This window comes from Triticum aestivum, chromosome 7A (genome assembly GCF_018294505.1).
Source record: "Triticum aestivum cultivar Chinese Spring chromosome 7A, IWGSC CS RefSeq v2.1, whole genome shotgun sequence".
NCBI classification, from domain to species: Eukaryota; Viridiplantae; Streptophyta; class Magnoliopsida; order Poales; family Poaceae; genus Triticum; species Triticum aestivum.
In genome coordinates, this window is record NC_057812.1 from 113,062,787 (window position 1) to 113,080,452 (window position 17,666).

Below are 17,666 nucleotides of genomic sequence, written 5' to 3' on the forward strand. Positions count from 1 at the left end.
TTAATCCTATTTTGTGCCAAATTTTAACCGTAGATCTAACAAAGAAAATAATAATGTATGTCATCAAAAATTATATTCTTGGATTCATATTTGAACATAGTTTCACTTTTCAGTGGTATTATTTTTGTTACATGTATTAACATTTTTTTAGTTAAATCTAAGATCAAAATTTAGCACAAAATAAGAAAAAGACCAATAAACTAGGACGGAGTTAGTAACTAGTAAGACTCGAGGCCTTTCTCTCAATCGAGAACTCATTCTAAATTGACCTTCAAAGCTATAAGGTACTAGTAAACAGTCATTTCTTAAATATTTCTCTCAAAGAACTATCATGTCTTCCCCGCAAAAAGAAAAACTATTATGTCTTGTTAAAAAACTATGTCCATAGTAAAGAGCTTTTTTTTGAACATCAGTACAGACGTAAGCGCTCATACATACGCGCATACACTCACCTCTATGAACGTATATACGCACACCCTACCCCTATGAGCACCTCCGAGAAACTGAGCCGGCATGTCATCTTGAAATTTACGAACTCTGGAGATACCATAGTCCCTCTAACCATCCAACCATAGATTGATTCGCCAGTAAAGAGCTTTTTGGTTAGGGGAGATAGAGTCATGCGAAGGAGGAAACACGACAACCTGTGCTTCCCGTTATCCAAAACCAACCCCGCTATTCCTTGTAGCCAGCTCCGCCTCTGTTCTTGGCCGCCACCTCTCGCCATCTTCACGGGTCAAATGCATGCCCATCTCGACGCACGCCACCGCCACTCAGAGACCCAACAGAGAGGAGACGTGCACGAGGGGAAGGGATGTTCGGGAAGGGATGTTCTTTTTTTTTATGGAATGGGAGGGGTGAGATTTTTTTATGGAATGGGAGGGGCGCAAGAAAAGGTTTGCATCAGACGGGCCAGCTAGCTAGTTGGGCTTCAGTTTCATTGGCCCATTCGTGCGCTCTTGTCCCGCCGCCTCCCGTCGCCGTCTCGTCCCGCTTCCCCTCGCGCCGCCGCAAGCCATCTCCGTCCCCTCACCCCGCCGCCTGCCTTCTCTGCCCGCTCGACCGGCGGTTCCTTCTCGCCCCCGTGGGTTGGCGGTGTTCCTCGTTGGCGGCGCTCGACGGACCGTGCCCCCCCCCCCCCCCCCCCCCTACTCCAGCTCCAAAGCCCGAGCAGTCGATTCTACCCGCCCTAACACGCCGCCTGGTTCCGTGGCTCGCCGTCGACTCTACCCGCCCCGCCCCTGCCTGCGCCGCCACGCCCAGCCGGCAGCCCGCGGCCGCCCCGCCCAGACCGCACTCGGCAGTCGACGCCCGGCGCCCGTTGCGCACCCGCAGGAGGCACGCAGCCAGCCGCCCAGCCCGATTTGAGGTACGACGAGATTTCCGCCTGCTCCCCAATTTCTGTTTACTCATTACTCGGTGCTCGTCGTGCTGCCACCTGCCATTACTTCTCGTTACGAATTTAGGCTTGCTGTGCTCCTCTGTAAACTGTAACGTATCACTACTGAATTCTATCCAGGAACGTTACTACTTACTACTGAATTGGTTCAGTTTGGATCCATTTTCTGTATCCATGTGGCATCTTGAGCTGTAGTTTTCAGAAATGTTATTACTACTGAATTGTTTCAGTTTGGGTCAAACAATTGGCACATTGTTCTCACTTTTTCGATCAATAAATGTCATTGTCATATTGAAGAACAGAGTGTCAATTAGGACCACATGATTACCTATGTGTATCAAATGTGGAAGAATGAACACATGCACATAGTCTTCTTTGAACTTTTCAAGGCATTTAGGCTCTTCTTAATGCAAAATCAAGACTTATTTGAGAATTTTCCATATGTTTGTAAGATCATATCGGTCAATTTCTGTTGTGTTTTTGGCATGTCATATTTATTGTAACTTTTTTTAGGGTGGACCACCTTGTTTCAAAATCCTAGATTTGCCACTGCCGAGGCCCTACCGTTCCTCCCTATCGCCGGCGCAGAAAAAAAATTCCGGCGAGCTAGCACTGCATGCCAGCCGTGGCGAGCTTCAGGGCCCGGGCGTCTGCACCAGCACCCGAGATGCCGTCCTTCTCCTCCGGTGCTTCTCCGCAGAAGCAGCAGCATAACGCAAGGTGCCACTACCCTCGCCGCGATTTTGTTTTGTTTGTTTGATTTATTTGCTCGGGGTACTGAGCATATGCTTTTGTTGGGTTGAACAGGAGGAAGCAGCTGATTCGTCAGCAGAGGAAGTCGCTTCCCATCGCGTCAGGTTAGTTTGCATGCCAAATGTTTGATTCCCTTGCGCCCTAGTTTTATTTTTTGTCTTTAGTCAAGAGATACTATTTGTTGTTGTTGATGAGCATTGTTCAGCAGTTATTGAAGAAAAATCATATAGTTATCAATAAATTTGTTGCATGACTTGGTGATTGTGGTTGCAGTGGAGAAAAGACTTGTCGATGAGGTGAGGAAGAATGACACGCTGATTGTTGTCGGCGAGACCGGTAGTGGCAAAACGACTCGTAAGTGTTTCACTGCACTCTTTTCCCCTCCCATTGCTCATTGTTTCTTGGGTCAAGCAATTTCTGAAAGACTGCAGCTCTGTGATGAATGGGATTATTGTTTGTCCATTTATGGAATTGATGTTGTTACTTGTTAGTCTGGTACTGCCTCCGTTCAGAAATAAATGGCGTGGTTTTAGTTCAAATTTAACTCATACGACATGATATAAGAGTAAGAGTGTGACTGAAGGAATATTTCATAAACACGAAATGAGGTCCCTATGCTTGAAAACCTCTTTTTTTTTCTTTGTGTCGTAGTGTTTTTATCTTACGGAAATTATTATTATGAATTGCTTGACCAGCACGGACTACATTTGCTTATGTGGTTTCTTTTGAGGAGCATTCTTTATCATTTATTGAAGAATAACCATATGGCTGTCAAGTATTTTGTTACAAAATCATACTCTTTCTTTTGTTTTGTTACGCAGAGTTGCCACAGTTTTTGTATGATGGTGGGTTTTGTCAGGATGGAAAAGTGATTGGCATCACTCAGCCTCGAAGAGTTGCAGCTGTGACAGTAGCAAAGCGTGTCGCCGAGGAATGCAATGATCAGTTGGGCAGAAAGGTTGGATACTCTATAAGATTTGATGATTCCACATCTAATGCAACAAGGATTAAGTACATGACCGATGGTTTGCTTCTAAGGTAATTTTCTCAACCATATTGTCTATTGTTTGATTATTTATGATCTACTCCCTCCGTCTCAAAATTCTTGTCTTAGATTTATCTAGATGCAGATGTATCTAACACTAAAATGTGAATAGATACATCCGTATGTGGACAAATCTAAGACAAGAATTTTGGGATGGAGGGAGTATTATTCTGTTTTATGCTAGCTCCCTGTGTCTATCTGATATTCTACCCACTTTGTTGCCTGCTGTTTGATTCTTTTCTGTAGTGTTTTGCGTAACTGTTGATTTAATGCTGTATGCTCCTATAGAGAATTGTTTCTGTTAAGCTTCATGCACTAGCCAATGCAACCAAAAGTCCGAACTGATGGAAAGGGCTAGTGCAATCCACATATACTGTTACACCCCCCCTCTCATGTGTGACGGGGAAGACAAGTCAACACGTGCAACCGGAAGAGAGCGACGGCGTGCGAAACTCACGTATGACTCAAGAGGCCTATACGTGGACACAAAGGGGGGCAACTGCAATTTTTAGATAAATTGCGCAAACCAGGACTTGAACTCAAGACCTTAGCTCCGATACCATGTTAAGCCTCATGCACTAGCCAATGCAACCAAAAGTCCGAACTGATGGAAAGGGCTAGTGCAATCCACATATACTGTAACAGTTTCAATTTTTGAAGGGTTACATCATGCAATTCTCTTATTATGTATGTAGTAGCACTTACCAGCATGATGGCTATGTCCTTGTAATGCTGTTCGAATGATATATGGATAAATCATTTATGAGTTAAAAAATCGGAGGAATGAAGGGAAAAAAAATAGGTAGAACACACACTTCTATTTTATCTTTCTCGAGATGGGTGATGTTCTAGATCTACCAGTATTATATTCAAGCTTTCTCTCTATTTCAGTCATTTGTGACAGTAGTCATCCCTACATGTGCATGGACCTGAGACTGGCAACATAGTCTATTTCGCTCACAAAAGAAAGTCCATATATCATTTTATTTGCTTCGGAGTTGTATATTGCATTATTTCCCCACACTGTAACTTTTATTGTTGTGTTCTTTGTTTTTGAGATGTTTCTATTGAAAAACTGTTGACCAATTCATTGTTTCAGCTGTATCTTGCCATGTTATAGATGGCTAAATGTGTGGGTTCATCTCTTTCTATCTCTTTTTTTGTCTGATCTGTGAATTTACTTTTGTGATAGAAGAATTGCTTTCACTTTTGTAATAGAAGAATTGCTTTTCATTTTCAGGGAAGCCCTTTTGGATCCACTCTTGTCTAAGTATAGTGTTATAGTTGTTGACGAGGCCCACGAAAGAACTGTCCATACTGATGTATTGCTGGGTTTGTTGAAAAAAGTGCAGCATTCCCGATCTCTTCATGTGAATAAAAATGGAAAGATTTCTGACAGACCAGATCACTCTCAATCTTCTACCCTGAAGGCATGCCAGGGAATAAAGATTGCACCTCTAAAGCTGATTATTATGTCTGCCAGTCTGGATGCGAAGTGTTTTTCTGATTATTTTGGTGGCGCTAAAGCTGTACATATTCAAGGACGGCAATACCCCGTCGACACACTGTATACTTATCAGCCTGAGTCGGATTATCTAGATGCTACACTAGTTACGATCTTTCAGGTGAGCATCACCCTATTTGCATGGAAGATGTGGATGGATTGGGGAGGAGGAAAGAAAATTGGAGTCTATGTATAAACTTAAAAAGCGTTTTTGAAAGAAAAAGGCTTCCTTCAGAAACCAGGATAAGAGAATGTATCTTGTCTGGGCCTAAATTTAGTAGTATCTTCTAATTAGCAGAGCCTATTGTTTCAACTGTGACTTAATGTAGCCAGCCCTCTTTGATTATGAACTTCATGTTTGGATGTTTGCTTTCTTAGATCCATTTGGAGGAAGGACCTGGAGACATTCTTGCATTTTTAACTGGTCAAGAGGAGATTGAATCCCTAGAGAGGCTTATTCAAGAGCGTGCTCGTCAACTTCCAGCAGATAGTAGCAAGATATGGATTACACCTATCTACTCGTCTCTTCCATCAGAACAGCAAATGAATGCATTTAAGCCAGCACCTTCTGGAGCCCGGAAGGTGAACCTTTATGCTCTTTCAATGCTTACTTTTCCTTTCTTCCACTTCCAACATATTTATATGACAAATACTTTAGTTGCTGCTCTTTATATCTGTTGTAGTGCTCTGTTACTTACGTTTGGTTGAGAGTTACACTTCTGTACACAACTACTTATGTTATTGCTAATAAAACACACACATTATATTAGTCTGCAGTTGCAAAAAAAGAGGGTTGAGGGGGCAGTTAATTAGTTGTCTGCTAGACATGGAAACAAATTATGCCCATTGAGCCGGCCTTGGCTGTGGACACTTTAGCAGATTGGTGGCTGGCCAAACACAAGCAGGCTCCGAAGCAGTGGTGCAAGGACCTGGATTCCATGGTTGCTCTGCTAATTTGGTTCGTTTGGCACAAGAAAACCATGATCTATGCGCAGTCACTATGGGCATGAAGGTGGAGACGCAACGTTGGCGGAGTGCCTACAGCCTACAACTCCTGGTTGCACAAGCCACATTGGGAGTAGGCTTTTTTATTGTCCGTGTTTTTTGTGCTGTTGGCTTTTGACAGGCACTTACTACCCCCATTCCCCCCTTTCTGCCGCTATTTTTTTTGGACCCTCCCTACCTTTTTTCCTGCTTTCCATCTCATTTCTCTGGTCCTACCTTTTTTTGCGAGGCCTCTGGCCTACCTTTTACTGTACCGTGATGCTTAGTGACTTGTTTATAGGTTCTGTGAGCCGAGGCTCATTTTTGCTTGAGCTGGTTTTGTCACACTTGGTGGTGGTGTGTAGCCAACAGCCTATTACTTTTTTAGGTAGCCTTGATTTCTCGCCCTATGTTTTCCTGTATTCCTGCACCATGCAACAGATGTTGCATCTTCATCTCCAAATTCGACCTTTTGAAAGGTTCATTGAGCAATGCATTTTCTTATTACCATTTTCCATAATTTCCTTTCACTAAACATGACTGTGTAGTATGCATTATGCAAGGCTTGGAGCATTTTGCTAATGTCCAGTTTGTCTGTCAGGTAGTTCTAGCAACGAATATCGCAGAGACTTCTGTAACAATACCTGGTATTAAATATGTTATTGATCCTGGTATGGTCAAAGCACGCGCCTACAATCCTGTAACTGGAATGGAGTCCCTAATCATCATTCCTGTCTCTAAAGCACAGGCTCTTCAAAGGAGGTAGAAATTTTCAAGCAAATATAATTTTTGTGTGCTTTCTCTTACCTTTTTATTCTACCCTCAGTGGCCGTGCTGGACGTGAGGGGCCAGGGAAGTGCTTTCGGTTGTTCCAAGAATGTGAGTTCGATAAACTGGCGGAATCGACTATTCCTGAGATTAAACGATGTAACCTCGCAAATGTTGTACTACAACTCAAAGCTCTTGGGATTGATGACATCATAGGTTTCGATTTTATGGAGAAACCATCAAGGTGAGTTTTCGTACTTCTGTTTTCTTATTCCTGCTCATGTGTAAAACAAAATTTTGCCCCCTATCTGATTACAGTATAGTGAAGTCACTGACGTATCATGCAAAAAGTGCAATCAACATGGCAAACGATAAACTCAAAATTACTCATGAAATTTATCTGGCAATGTGTGAGCTTGATGTTTTGTTTCATGTGTTCTGCTGTGCTTAATTATATGTTAGACAATTGCTGCCTATGCATAACTCAAATATCATAGCACTGAGAAGATACACACTAGTAATTTCACTTGTAATACTGTATTTGAAATATTTCGTTATTCGTGATAATGATCCCCGCCTATGTTGTCTCAACATAGCCGGTCCCAAGCCCGGGTAAAGGAGGAGGGTTGTGATAGGCTTGGCGAGCCAACGTAAAAACTCAGCCACTCTTATGGAGATGAAACCCAAAAGATTTTCGTTGGGGCGTAACCCTCTCAGCGACGCGCCACATCGGAACCCGGGTGTGGTGGAAAGTGGGCAAGGGCCGGGCCGTCACCCCCCAAGTGGCGCGCCGTATCTTGATCCGGATACGGTGGCAAGTGAGCGAGGATCGGGTCGTCGCATCCTTAGTGGCGCGCTACATCGGCGCCCGGGTGTAGTGGAAAATGAGCAAGGGTCTTCGCATTTGACTCGACGGGTGCGAAGGGTAAGGAAGCTAGCCGAGCCTAGGAGGATTTGCTTAGGTAGCTGGAACGTAGGGTCTCTGACAGGGAAGCTTCGGGAGCTAGTTGATGCAGCGGTGAGGAGAGGTGTTGATATCCTTTGCGTCCAAGAAACCAAATGGAGAGGACAGAAGGCGAAGGAGGTGGAGGATACCGGCTTCAAGCTGTGGTACACGGGGACGGCTGCAAACAGAAATGGCGTAGGCATCTTGATCAACAAGAGCCTCAAGTATGGAGTGGTAGACGTCAAGAGACGTGGGGACCGGATTATCCTGGTCAAGCTGGTAGTTGAGGACTTGGTTCTCAATGTTATCAGCGCGTATGCCCCGCAAGTAGGCCACAATGAGAACACCAAGAGGGAGTTCTGGGAAGGCCTGGAAGACATGGTTAGGAGTGTACCGATTGGTGAGAAGCTCTTCATAGGAGGAGACCTCAATGGCCACGTGGGTACATCTAACACAGGTTTTGAAGGGGCGCATGGGGGCTTTGGCTATGGCATCAGGAATCAAGAAGGAGAAGATGTCTTAAGCTTTGCTCTAGCCTACAACATGATTGTAGCTAACACCCTCTTTAGAAAGAGAGAATCACATCTGGTGACTTTTAGTAGTGGCCAACACTCTAGCCAGATTGATTTCATCCTCTCGAGAAGAGAAGATAGGCGTGCGTGCCTAGACTGTAAGGTGATACCTGGAGAGAGTGTTGTACCCCAGCATAAGCTGGTGGTTGCTGACTTCCGCTTTCGGATTCGTGTCCAGCGGGATAAGCGTGCCAAAGTCGCTAGAACGAAGTGGTGGAAGCTCAAGGGGGAGGTAGCTCAGGTGTTCAAGGAGAGGGTCATTAAGGAGGGCCCTTGGGAGGAAGGAGGGGATGCGGACAATGTGTGGATGAAGATGGCGACTTGCATTCGTAAGGTGGCCTCGGAGGAGTTTGGAGTGTCCAGGGGAAGGAGAAGCGAAGATAAGGATACCTGGTGGTGGAATGATGATGTCCAGAAGGCGATTAAAGAGAAGAAAGATTGCTTCAGACGCCTATACCTGGATAGGAGTGCAGACAACATAGAGAAGTACAAGATGGCGAAGAAGGCCGCAAAGCGAGCTGTTGGTGAAGCAAGGGGTCGGGCATATGAGGACCTCTACCAACGGTTAGGCACGAAGGAAGGTGAAAGGGACATCTATAAGATGGCTAAGATCCGAGAGAGGAAGACGAGGGATATTGGCCAAGTCAAATGCATCAAGGACGGAGCAGGCCAACTCTTGGTGAAGGACGAGGAGATTAAGCATAGATGGCGGGAGTACTTCGACAAGCTGTTCAATGGGGAGAATGAGAGTTCTACCATTGAACTGGACGACTCCTTTGATGAGACCAGCATGCGTTTTGTGCGGCGAATCCAGGAGTCTGAGGTGAAGGAGGCTTTAAAAAGGATGAAAGGAGGCAAGGCGATGGGCCCTGATTGTATCCCCATTGAGGTGTGGAAAGGTCTCGGGGACATAGCGATAGTATGGCTAACCAAGCTTTTCAACCTCATTTTTCGGGCAAACAAGATGCCAGAAGAATGGAGACGGAGTATATTAGTACCAATCTTCAAGAACAAGGGGGATGTTCAGAGTTGTACTAATTACCGTGGAATTAAGCTGATGAGCCATACAATGAAGCTATGGGAGAGAGTCATTGAGCACCGCTTAAGAAGAATGACAAGCGTGACCAAAAATCAGTTTGGTTTCATGCCTGGGAGGTCGACCATGGAAGCCATTTTCTTGGTACGACAACTTATGGAGAGATATAGGGAGCAAAAGAAGGACTTGCATATGGTGTTCATTGACTTGGAGAAGGCCTATGATAAGATACCGCGGAATGTCATGTGGTGGGCCTTGGAGAAACACAAAGTCCCAGCAAAGTACATTACCCTCATCAAGGACATGTACGATAATGTTGTGACAAGTGTTCGAACAAGTGATGTCGACACCGATGACTTCCCGATTAAGATAGGACTGCATCAGGGGTCAGCTTTGAGCCCTTATCTTTTTGCATTGGTGATGGATGAGGTCACAAGGGATATACAAGGAGATATCCCATGGTGTATGCTCTTTGCGGATGATGTGGTGCTAGTTGACGATAGTCGGACGGGGGTAAATAGGAAGTTAGAGTTATGGAGACAAACCTTGGAATCGAAAGGGTTTAGGCTTAGTAGAACTAAAACCGAGTACATGATGTGCGGTTTCAGTACTACTAGGTGTGAGGAGGAGGAGGTTAGCCTTGATGGCCAGGTGGTACCTCGGAAGGACACCTTTCGGTATTTGGGGTCAATGTTGCAGGAGGATGGGGGTATTGATGAAGATGTGAACCATCGAATCAAAGCCGGATGGATGAAGTGGCGCCAAGCTTCTGGCATTCTCTGTGACAAGAGAGTGCCACAAAAGCTAAAAGGCAAGTTCTACAGGACGGCGGTTCGACCCGCAATGTTGTATGGCGCGGAGTGTTGGCCGACTAAAAGGCGACATGTTCAACAGTTAGGTGTGGCGGAGATGCGTATGTTGAGATGGATGTGTGGCCACACGAGGAAGGATCGAGTCCGGAATGATGATATACGAGATAGAGTTGGGGTAGCACCAATTGAGGAGAAGCTTGTCCAACATCGTCTGAGATGGTTTGGGCATATTCAGCGCAGGCCTCCAGAAGCTCCAGTGCATAGCGGACGGCTAAAGCGTGCGGAGAATGTCAAGAGAGGGCGGGGTAGACCGAATTTGACATGGGAGGAGTCCGTTAAGAGAGACCTGAAGGATTGGAGTATCACCAAAGAGCTAGCTATGGACAGGGGTGCGTGGAAGCTTGCTATCCATGTGCCAGAGCCATGAGTTGGTTGCGAGATCTTATGGGTTTCACCTCTAGCCTACCCCAACTTGTTTGGGACTAAAGGCTTTGTTGTTGTTGTTGTTGTTGTGATAATGATCCCAGCCTGCTTAAAATTTTCTGCTAAAGCAAACTTCTGTCTGGACTTGTTAAGTTGTTACGAACCTTATGATGAATGCATTCACTGGAAACTTCAACATTATTCTTTATAAGCTTTGCAGAAATCTCTAGTATAAGCTGAATAGCAAGTTGCTTTGTATGGACATCAAGTTTTGCTAATTGTGCCAAACATACTGCAGGACGTCCATTTTGAAATCATTGGAGCAATTGATTTTACTAGGAGCTTTGACTGATGATTATAAGCTGTCAGATCCAGTGGGTAAACAGATGGCTAGGCTGCCTTTAGATCCCATGTACTCCAAGGCATTGATTGTGTCGAGTGAATTCAAGTGCTTGGAAGAAATGTTGATTGTTGTTTCTATGCTTTCAGTGGAGTCAATTTTCTTCACCCCACGTGAGAAGTTGGAAGAGGTATTCTCATGAGTCCCCAGAAACTTGTTTGATGTATGTTCCACAATAGGTTCTTACTGGACATTATTTAGTTATAAGACCATTGGATGTATTTTTAAGACATAATGCCAGACCACGGAGGCAGGGAGGGTTGAAAACCCAGCAGGAACTGGATCGTTACCCGTTTTCCTGCCCTGGATGAACAGTATACTGATGGCATTTGTTTTGTTTCGGATTATTTTGTATCGATTTGAATAATATTCGTGATCACATGTTGTTTGAAGTTGAAAATGCTAGAAAGTTTTGAATAAAATTGGGGGAATGGACTTTGGGTCCAGCCATGAGTAGTTACCATCTTATGTAGTGGGTCTCGGATTTAGTTTACTTTTATAAATGGAGTTACCACCCTGGTGCGTGACACTGCATGCTTTCCAGGTTCTTGATGAACTGGCGATCATTGATTAATTGCCAAGAATATATTTTCCTAAAACACAGCCTAAATCTCATTGAGTGTTCATGTAGTTATCAGTATTTAACTTCTGAGAAACTTGTGTTTACATTTTTCCTGCAACACTTGCTCTCATTTATCTCTATGGACTTGGGTTTCCCCTGTGGCTAGAAAGACTAGCATTCATTGCTTCTATTATTAAGTCCCCAGAGTGCAAAATTTATTGGTGCCGAAGAATTTTGTAATGGTGATTGAATCATTTTCAGAGTTATGTGGTGGAATCATATACTGTTTTATTGAAGTACCTTTAGGCTACCACCAAAATGGTACCTTTAGCCTCTAACTTATGATTTCCCATTTGCACGCCAAAGAGGAATTCTTAGGTTCAAATTGTATTTGGTTGGGCTCTTCCCCTGTTACCACCAATTAATAGTGCACTTGTCTCTTTCTTGAGGAATTACAAGTGTGTTTATTCATTGATCCTTTTACCTCAACCCATTTTCAGGCAAGAGCTGCTAGGAAGAGTTTTGAAAGCTCTGAAGGAGACCATATAACTTTGGTGAATGTATATCGAGCTGCCGCAGAATGCTTGGAAAAGAGCAAAAACGCAAATGCTAAAGAAAAGACAATGGAAAAGGCTTTGAACAGATGGTGCTTCGAAAACTTCATCAATTATCGATCTTTAAGACATGCTCGTGATGTTCACAGGTTAGTTCTTACACTATTATTGAAGGCTTAAATTGTTGGACCAGATTGGATGCATTCTCTTAAATGATGAAATGGAAAATACTATAGCTGCCGTGGGCATTGGGTGATTGTAATTCTGAAACTGTTGAATTGTGAGTATACGCACTGTTTGCCTTTTGTCAACCGCGTAAGCTCATGTTATTAGAACAAGAGGTTTCGAGTTAGAGACCCCTGCTAACGAATTTTAATTAAAAAAAATTGCACCCAGCTTGAGCACAATGGCCTTTTAGAACGTTGTTTAACAGTGCTGCAATCAGCTCGAGCATGCCATGTATTTGTAGCGTCAGCAGTCGAAATATCTGCAGGCAATTCTTTCTGTTGAATTTCTATTGCCATTCATTCTTGGACCATGAGCACATATTTAGTAATAGCTAAACCAAATACATATAGTCTTCAAAAATCTGGGAAGTGTTTCCAGTTAAGTAGCAATTTCAGATGACACAGCGAGCTGACATGGAGACGTTCTGTGTGGTGCAGCCAAATCCAGGGTCATGTCCAACAAATGGGGCTTAACCTGTCATCATGTGGAGACGACATGGTCCAGTTCCGGAGGTGCCTCACCGCTGCCTTCTTCCTGAACGCAGCAATGCGACAGCCAGATGGATCATTCAGGTACTGCTCCGATTTCATTCAGCGTGCGGTTTATCTGTGACTGTAACCCGAGAACTCTGTCACGATCTCTCCGACACACTTGGAAGTTCCAATGAGATGTATGCTAGATAATTCAATCTCTCAAGAGCTCATGGCTTGGTGCGTTGTTGGTTTTGGCAGGGCTCTCGCGACGGGGCAGAGCGTGCAGATGCACCCTTCATCGGTGCTGTTCCGGACCAAGCCGGACTGCGTCATCTTCAACGAGCTGGTCCGGACGACGCAGAACTACGTCAAGAACCTCACCCGGATCGACCCGCTGTGGCTGGCCGAGCTCGCCCCGCAGTACTACGCCACCGAAGACTAGTTTTTCTTCTTTAGCTGTAGTTCCTTGTACTAAGTTGTAACGACGACATGTAGTGGCAACCTGACGATAACGCATGATCGGAATGCCAAATGAGGTCGACGCCCGGCGGCTGTAAGGTGGGAAGAATCTTACTGCTACATGGATTTTATTGTCTTTGCAGTTATCAGCCAAACTGGGTGTGAGACCGTGAGTCGCCACTATGAATGTAGTAGTAAATTTGAAGAAAATATTAGGAAATAAAACTCTTTTTTTTGTAGCATACATGGTCGACCATTCTACTCTTGTATGTACTCTCTCCGTTTGGAATTACTTGTCTCGGAAATGGATGTATCTAGAATTAAAATACGTCTAGATACATCCGTTTCTGCGACAAGTAATTCCGAACGGAGGGAGTATGAAGCTTCACAAGATAATGACACCCGTGGCATTCTGGGCAAAAATGAAAAATCAAAGCTATATTCAAAAACCGCTACTGTTTGAAGGGATCCTAATTTTCTTCACTGGAGAATACCCCGGTGTCATTCCTTCTAGAAATTTCATACATGAGTAGAGTGGTCGACCAAGTTTGATATCCCAAGATTTCAATTCTTTCCTAGTGTTTTTTTTAATCCACTATTCATGTGAGTGCGCATGAAACCATGCCCACTTCTGTATTTTCATCTACTATAAAAGTGAGCCACAAACATAAACATGGCGTGAAATCACGATATTTTTTTGTAAGGAAATTGGTAGCTCACCTCAGCGCAGTGTGACGAGCCAGTAAGTCATCCGGAACTCGAATATGCACGGAGAGAGCAAACCGGTTCGCCTACGAGCCGATGCAGCGGTCCGACTGGGAGGCCAAAATTTCCGAGCCGTCCGATTCGCATCGTACGGGCACGTGAGCGTGGCTTGCCTAAGAGGAAAGAGATTCTGATCGGAGGAGAAAGGAAAAACGAGTCATATATACAGGAGCAGGCACCAGACGGAGACACATCTCGCTCGCTCTCGCCGCCAGACCCCGCCTCCGCAGCGCAGCCGCTCGCCGTCGCCGTCGCCGTCGCCGGAGGAGGTGCAGGAGCCATGGCGCCGGAGCCGGAGGACGACTTCCTGAACGAGAAGAACCCGAGGCCGCTCGACGAGGACGACATCGCCCTCCTCAAGACCTACGTAAGCGCCTCCCTCCCCCCCGCACCGGATCGATCCGCCCGGCGCGTCTCGGCCGGAGCTCTCCGCCGCCCGGGCTTGTTCTGGGGGCTAGGGAGTCGTGCGCCGCGTAGATCTAGCCATCTAGGGCTTTCAACTTCTGTTGTCGTGTGTATTTGGGGGAAACTGCTGGCCGCGTAGTTTGTGTCGTTACGATTTGTGCGTCGGGAATTAGGGTTTTTGACAGGGGAGAAGAATGTTTGGTTTCGATTCTCGTGGTCTACAGCGAGGCATATACCGTGTTGCTGAATTGCAGCGTCTCGATTTGGGTGGAATTTTCTAATTTTGGATGGATGGCTTCCTGCTCTTACAGGGGCTTGGGCCGTACTCGAACAGCATCAAGAAGGTCGAGAAGGAGATAAAGGAGATGGCCAAGAAGATCAATGACCTGTGCGGTACGTGCACATCCATGTGTCCTCTGACCACCCCTTAATCCTGGGTCTAGGATCAGGATGCTCAAACATATGCAGCTGCATTCCCAAGTTCTCACCAGTTTTGGCTAGTCTGATTGGTGGCTGTACTTGATTATCAGTTCTAAGTGCCTGTGCGATCCCACCTTGTTGTGTTCTATCTAGCTCATTTCACGTTTGATTTGATTTCAGGGATAAAGGAGTCTGATACTGGGTTGGCTCCACCAAGCCAGTGGGATCTTGTGTCAGATAAACAGATGATGCAGGAGGAGCAACCACTGCAGGTGAATTAGCATGATGTCCGCCTTAACCTTCTGCAGAATGCATAGAATTAGCGGTTTTGTTGTCACCTTGGTGCTTTATCATACCCTCCACGGTGAATTAATAGTCAATTAAATTCTGGTGTGAAGGTCGCTCGATGCACGAAGATCATAAGTCCAAATACTGATGATGCCAAATATGTCATCAACGTCAAACAAATTGCAAAGGTATGTCAGCACTGTACCATTTTAGCCCAATCATATCTTCTGGAGGTTGAATATTGATGATGTTGATTTTGGGGGATATTGCAGTTTGTGGTCGGCTTAGGTGACAAAGTTTCCCCAACTGATATCGAGGAAGGAATGAGAGTTGGGTAAGTTGTCTGTTATCTCCAATGAGTACATAACATCTTCCATTTGGATGATCTCAAAAAGCTTTTTGTACCTGTTATGCTTTGTGTCAACACTTGCAGTTAGAGTGTAGCTGTAATGGCGAACTCCTTTTTAACGGAAATCTAGAGTTAAGTTGTTGATAACAATAGTTTTGACTTTTGAGTGCTAAGCCACATCACTGATGTGCAATAGTGGACTGGGTACTACTTCCAAAGAAGCATCTTAATATAACCCTTCAATTGAGCTGTGGCTATCGCCTACTAGAAATGTGATTTGTAACTGGTGTTATGTACTATTGTTGTGCTTTGCGCTTGTTCTATTCCTATCGGTTCATATATAGGATCACCAAAGTTTGTTGCATAAAGCATCTTATTGTGCTTTACTTGTTCTTGAATGAGTTGCATTATATATGTTGATTCTACTCCTGTGTATTATGCAGGGTTGATCGAAACAAATACCAGATCCAAATTCCTTTGCCGCCCAAGATTGATCCAAGTGTTACAATGATGACAGTTGAAGAAAAGCCGGATGTAACATATAATGATGTTGGTGGCTGCAAGGAGCAGATTGAGAAGATGCGGGAGGTTGTGGAGCTTCCTATGCTTCACCCCGAGAAGTTCGTCAAGCTGGGTATTGATCCTCCAAAGGGAGTACTTTGCTATGGTCCTCCAGGAACTGGAAAGACTCTTCTTGCCAGGGCAGTGGCCAATCGGACCGATGCATGTTTTATCCGTGTGATAGGAAGTGAGTTGGTGCAGAAGTATGTTGGTGAAGGGGCACGGATGGTTCGTGAGCTCTTCCAGATGGCTCGGTCAAAGAAGGCATGCATTGTCTTCTTTGACGAGGTTGATGCCATTGGTGGTGCTCGGTTTGACGACGGCGCTGGGGGTGACAATGAGGTCCAGCGCACCATGCTCGAGATTGTTAATCAGCTCGATGGGTTTGATGCGAGAGGAAACATCAAGGTCCTCATGGCTACCAACAGGCCTGATACATTGGACCCGGCACTGCTGCGTCCAGGGCGGCTGGACAGGAAGGTTGAGTTTGGCTTGCCAGACCTGGAGGGCCGCACCCAGATCTTCAAGATCCACACCCGTGCGATGAACTGCGAGCGGGACATCCGGTTTGAGCTGCTGGCCCGCCTCTGCCCCAACTCCACTGGTAAGAGTCTAGTACTCTGGCATGACACGAGTCTCAGATGATCTGATCCCATCCATGCCTCGTGTGTCATGAGCAACAGTCTTCTCATGTATCCATGTATGACTCTGTGTGTTGCAACAGGTGCTGATATCCGGAGCGTCTGCACAGAGGCGGGAATGTATGCCATCCGTGCGCGCAGGAAGACCGTCACGGAGAAGGATTTCCTTGATGCAGTCAACAAGGTCATTAAGGGTTACCAAAAGTTCAGTGCCACGCCAAAGTACATGGTCTATAACTAGATAGCCTGACGTTAGCCCCCTGTGTATCTTTGCCGCTCGGGCCTTCTTCTACGGGGTGGTTGTTTGTTGCTCTGCTTTCTTTCCCTGTCCAATAGAAACTGCATCATATGTTACTGTGGACTATACCGTCGGAATATTGGAATGTCAAAATGGAAGGAAGGATGATGATGATGATGATGCCATTTTCTTCTCTCGCATGAACATTTGAGTTGTTTGATGCATCGCGTAGGTTACTTTGATTGTATGTTAATGTTGCTCTCATGCTATAGAGTCTTAGTGCCGTGATGCACCGTTGTGATGGAACGTGCAGTTTCTGCTCTCGAAAAATAGTAAAGATTACTAAAAAAACTCTGATTTTTGTGGCAATAAATATTGTTGAATGCACTCAATGTTTTATGCACATGCAAATTTCCATGAAGAAATATTTGCAAATTTGCTTATTTCTGCTTAACTCCAGGAATGTGATTTCGTCACGAAGCATTTGCACACAAGCAGAAAACTAAGCAATTTTTGTTGTAAAAATACGTATTAGATCTTATTTTCTATTTTACTATTTATAGTAACATTTAAGCTCCGGACTAGAAATCTTTCGCGTTGCCATCCACTTTGAACTTGGCAACCAACCAGAGCAAGGCGCCGCCTTAGGGGAGCTTTTTTTGTTTTTGAGCGGGAAGGCCAACTTTTTTCATTAACCAATCGGTTCATAGGGATACACAAAGGGGTCGCGGAGCACTTAGCCACAAGTGGCGACCTTGGTCTAAAAACCCGAAAATTTGGCCAAAAAATGAGCATCCGAATTCCTCGCCATACCTTCATGAATGAAATCGCAACTTGCAAACTGATGTCGACCCTGTTGGATTTCACGAATAATAGAACCATAGGGACGTGGAGTTTCTACACCCAGGAGCAAATGCCCCTGGTGTGAACAGTAACATCAAATAAATTTAAAAATAATTTAAAAAATTCTGAATTTTTTTTGTGACATACTTTCATAAATGTTTGTTGTGCATGCAAAATTTCGTCGCAAAATTACATTGGTGGAAGGTATGGTAAAAAAACAAAATCCATGCTCTGAAAT

General features: G+C 44.8%; 2 protein-coding genes across 3 annotated transcripts; both read left to right on the plus strand.

Moving 5' to 3' along the window:
* The first annotated feature begins 954 nt into the window (after positions 1-954).
* Positions 955-13,162, plus strand: LOC123150349 (pre-mRNA-splicing factor ATP-dependent RNA helicase DEAH10). Of its 2 annotated transcripts, none has more exons than XM_044570215.1 (13): positions 955-1,369; positions 1,913-2,119; positions 2,207-2,256; positions 2,426-2,506; positions 2,974-3,190; positions 4,438-4,822; positions 5,080-5,283; positions 6,287-6,447; positions 6,512-6,697; positions 10,541-10,772; positions 11,705-11,907; positions 12,424-12,558; positions 12,718-13,162. In XM_044570215.1, the coding sequence occupies exons 2-13, from the start codon at positions 2,016-2,018 to the stop codon at positions 12,899-12,901; spliced, it is 2,142 nt and encodes a 713-aa protein (XP_044426150.1). In that variant the 5' UTR covers positions 955-1,369; positions 1,913-2,015; the 3' UTR covers positions 12,902-13,162. The 2 variants fall into 2 exon arrangements, with proteins under 2 accessions (XP_044426150.1, XP_044426151.1); XM_044570216.1 differs by having other exon boundaries at positions 1,941-2,119.
* Positions 13,163-13,835: 673 nt separating this feature from the next.
* LOC123149811 (26S proteasome regulatory subunit 7A) lies at positions 13,836-16,770 on the plus strand. Its single transcript, XM_044569549.1, has 7 exons — positions 13,836-14,050; positions 14,400-14,481; positions 14,689-14,780; positions 14,907-14,984; positions 15,069-15,130; positions 15,589-16,310; positions 16,431-16,770. Exons 1-7 carry the CDS (start codon positions 13,964-13,966, stop codon positions 16,586-16,588), a joined length of 1,281 nt encoding a protein of 426 aa, XP_044425484.1. The 5' UTR covers positions 13,836-13,963; the 3' UTR covers positions 16,589-16,770.
* The last annotated feature ends 896 nt before the right edge of the window (positions 16,771-17,666 follow it).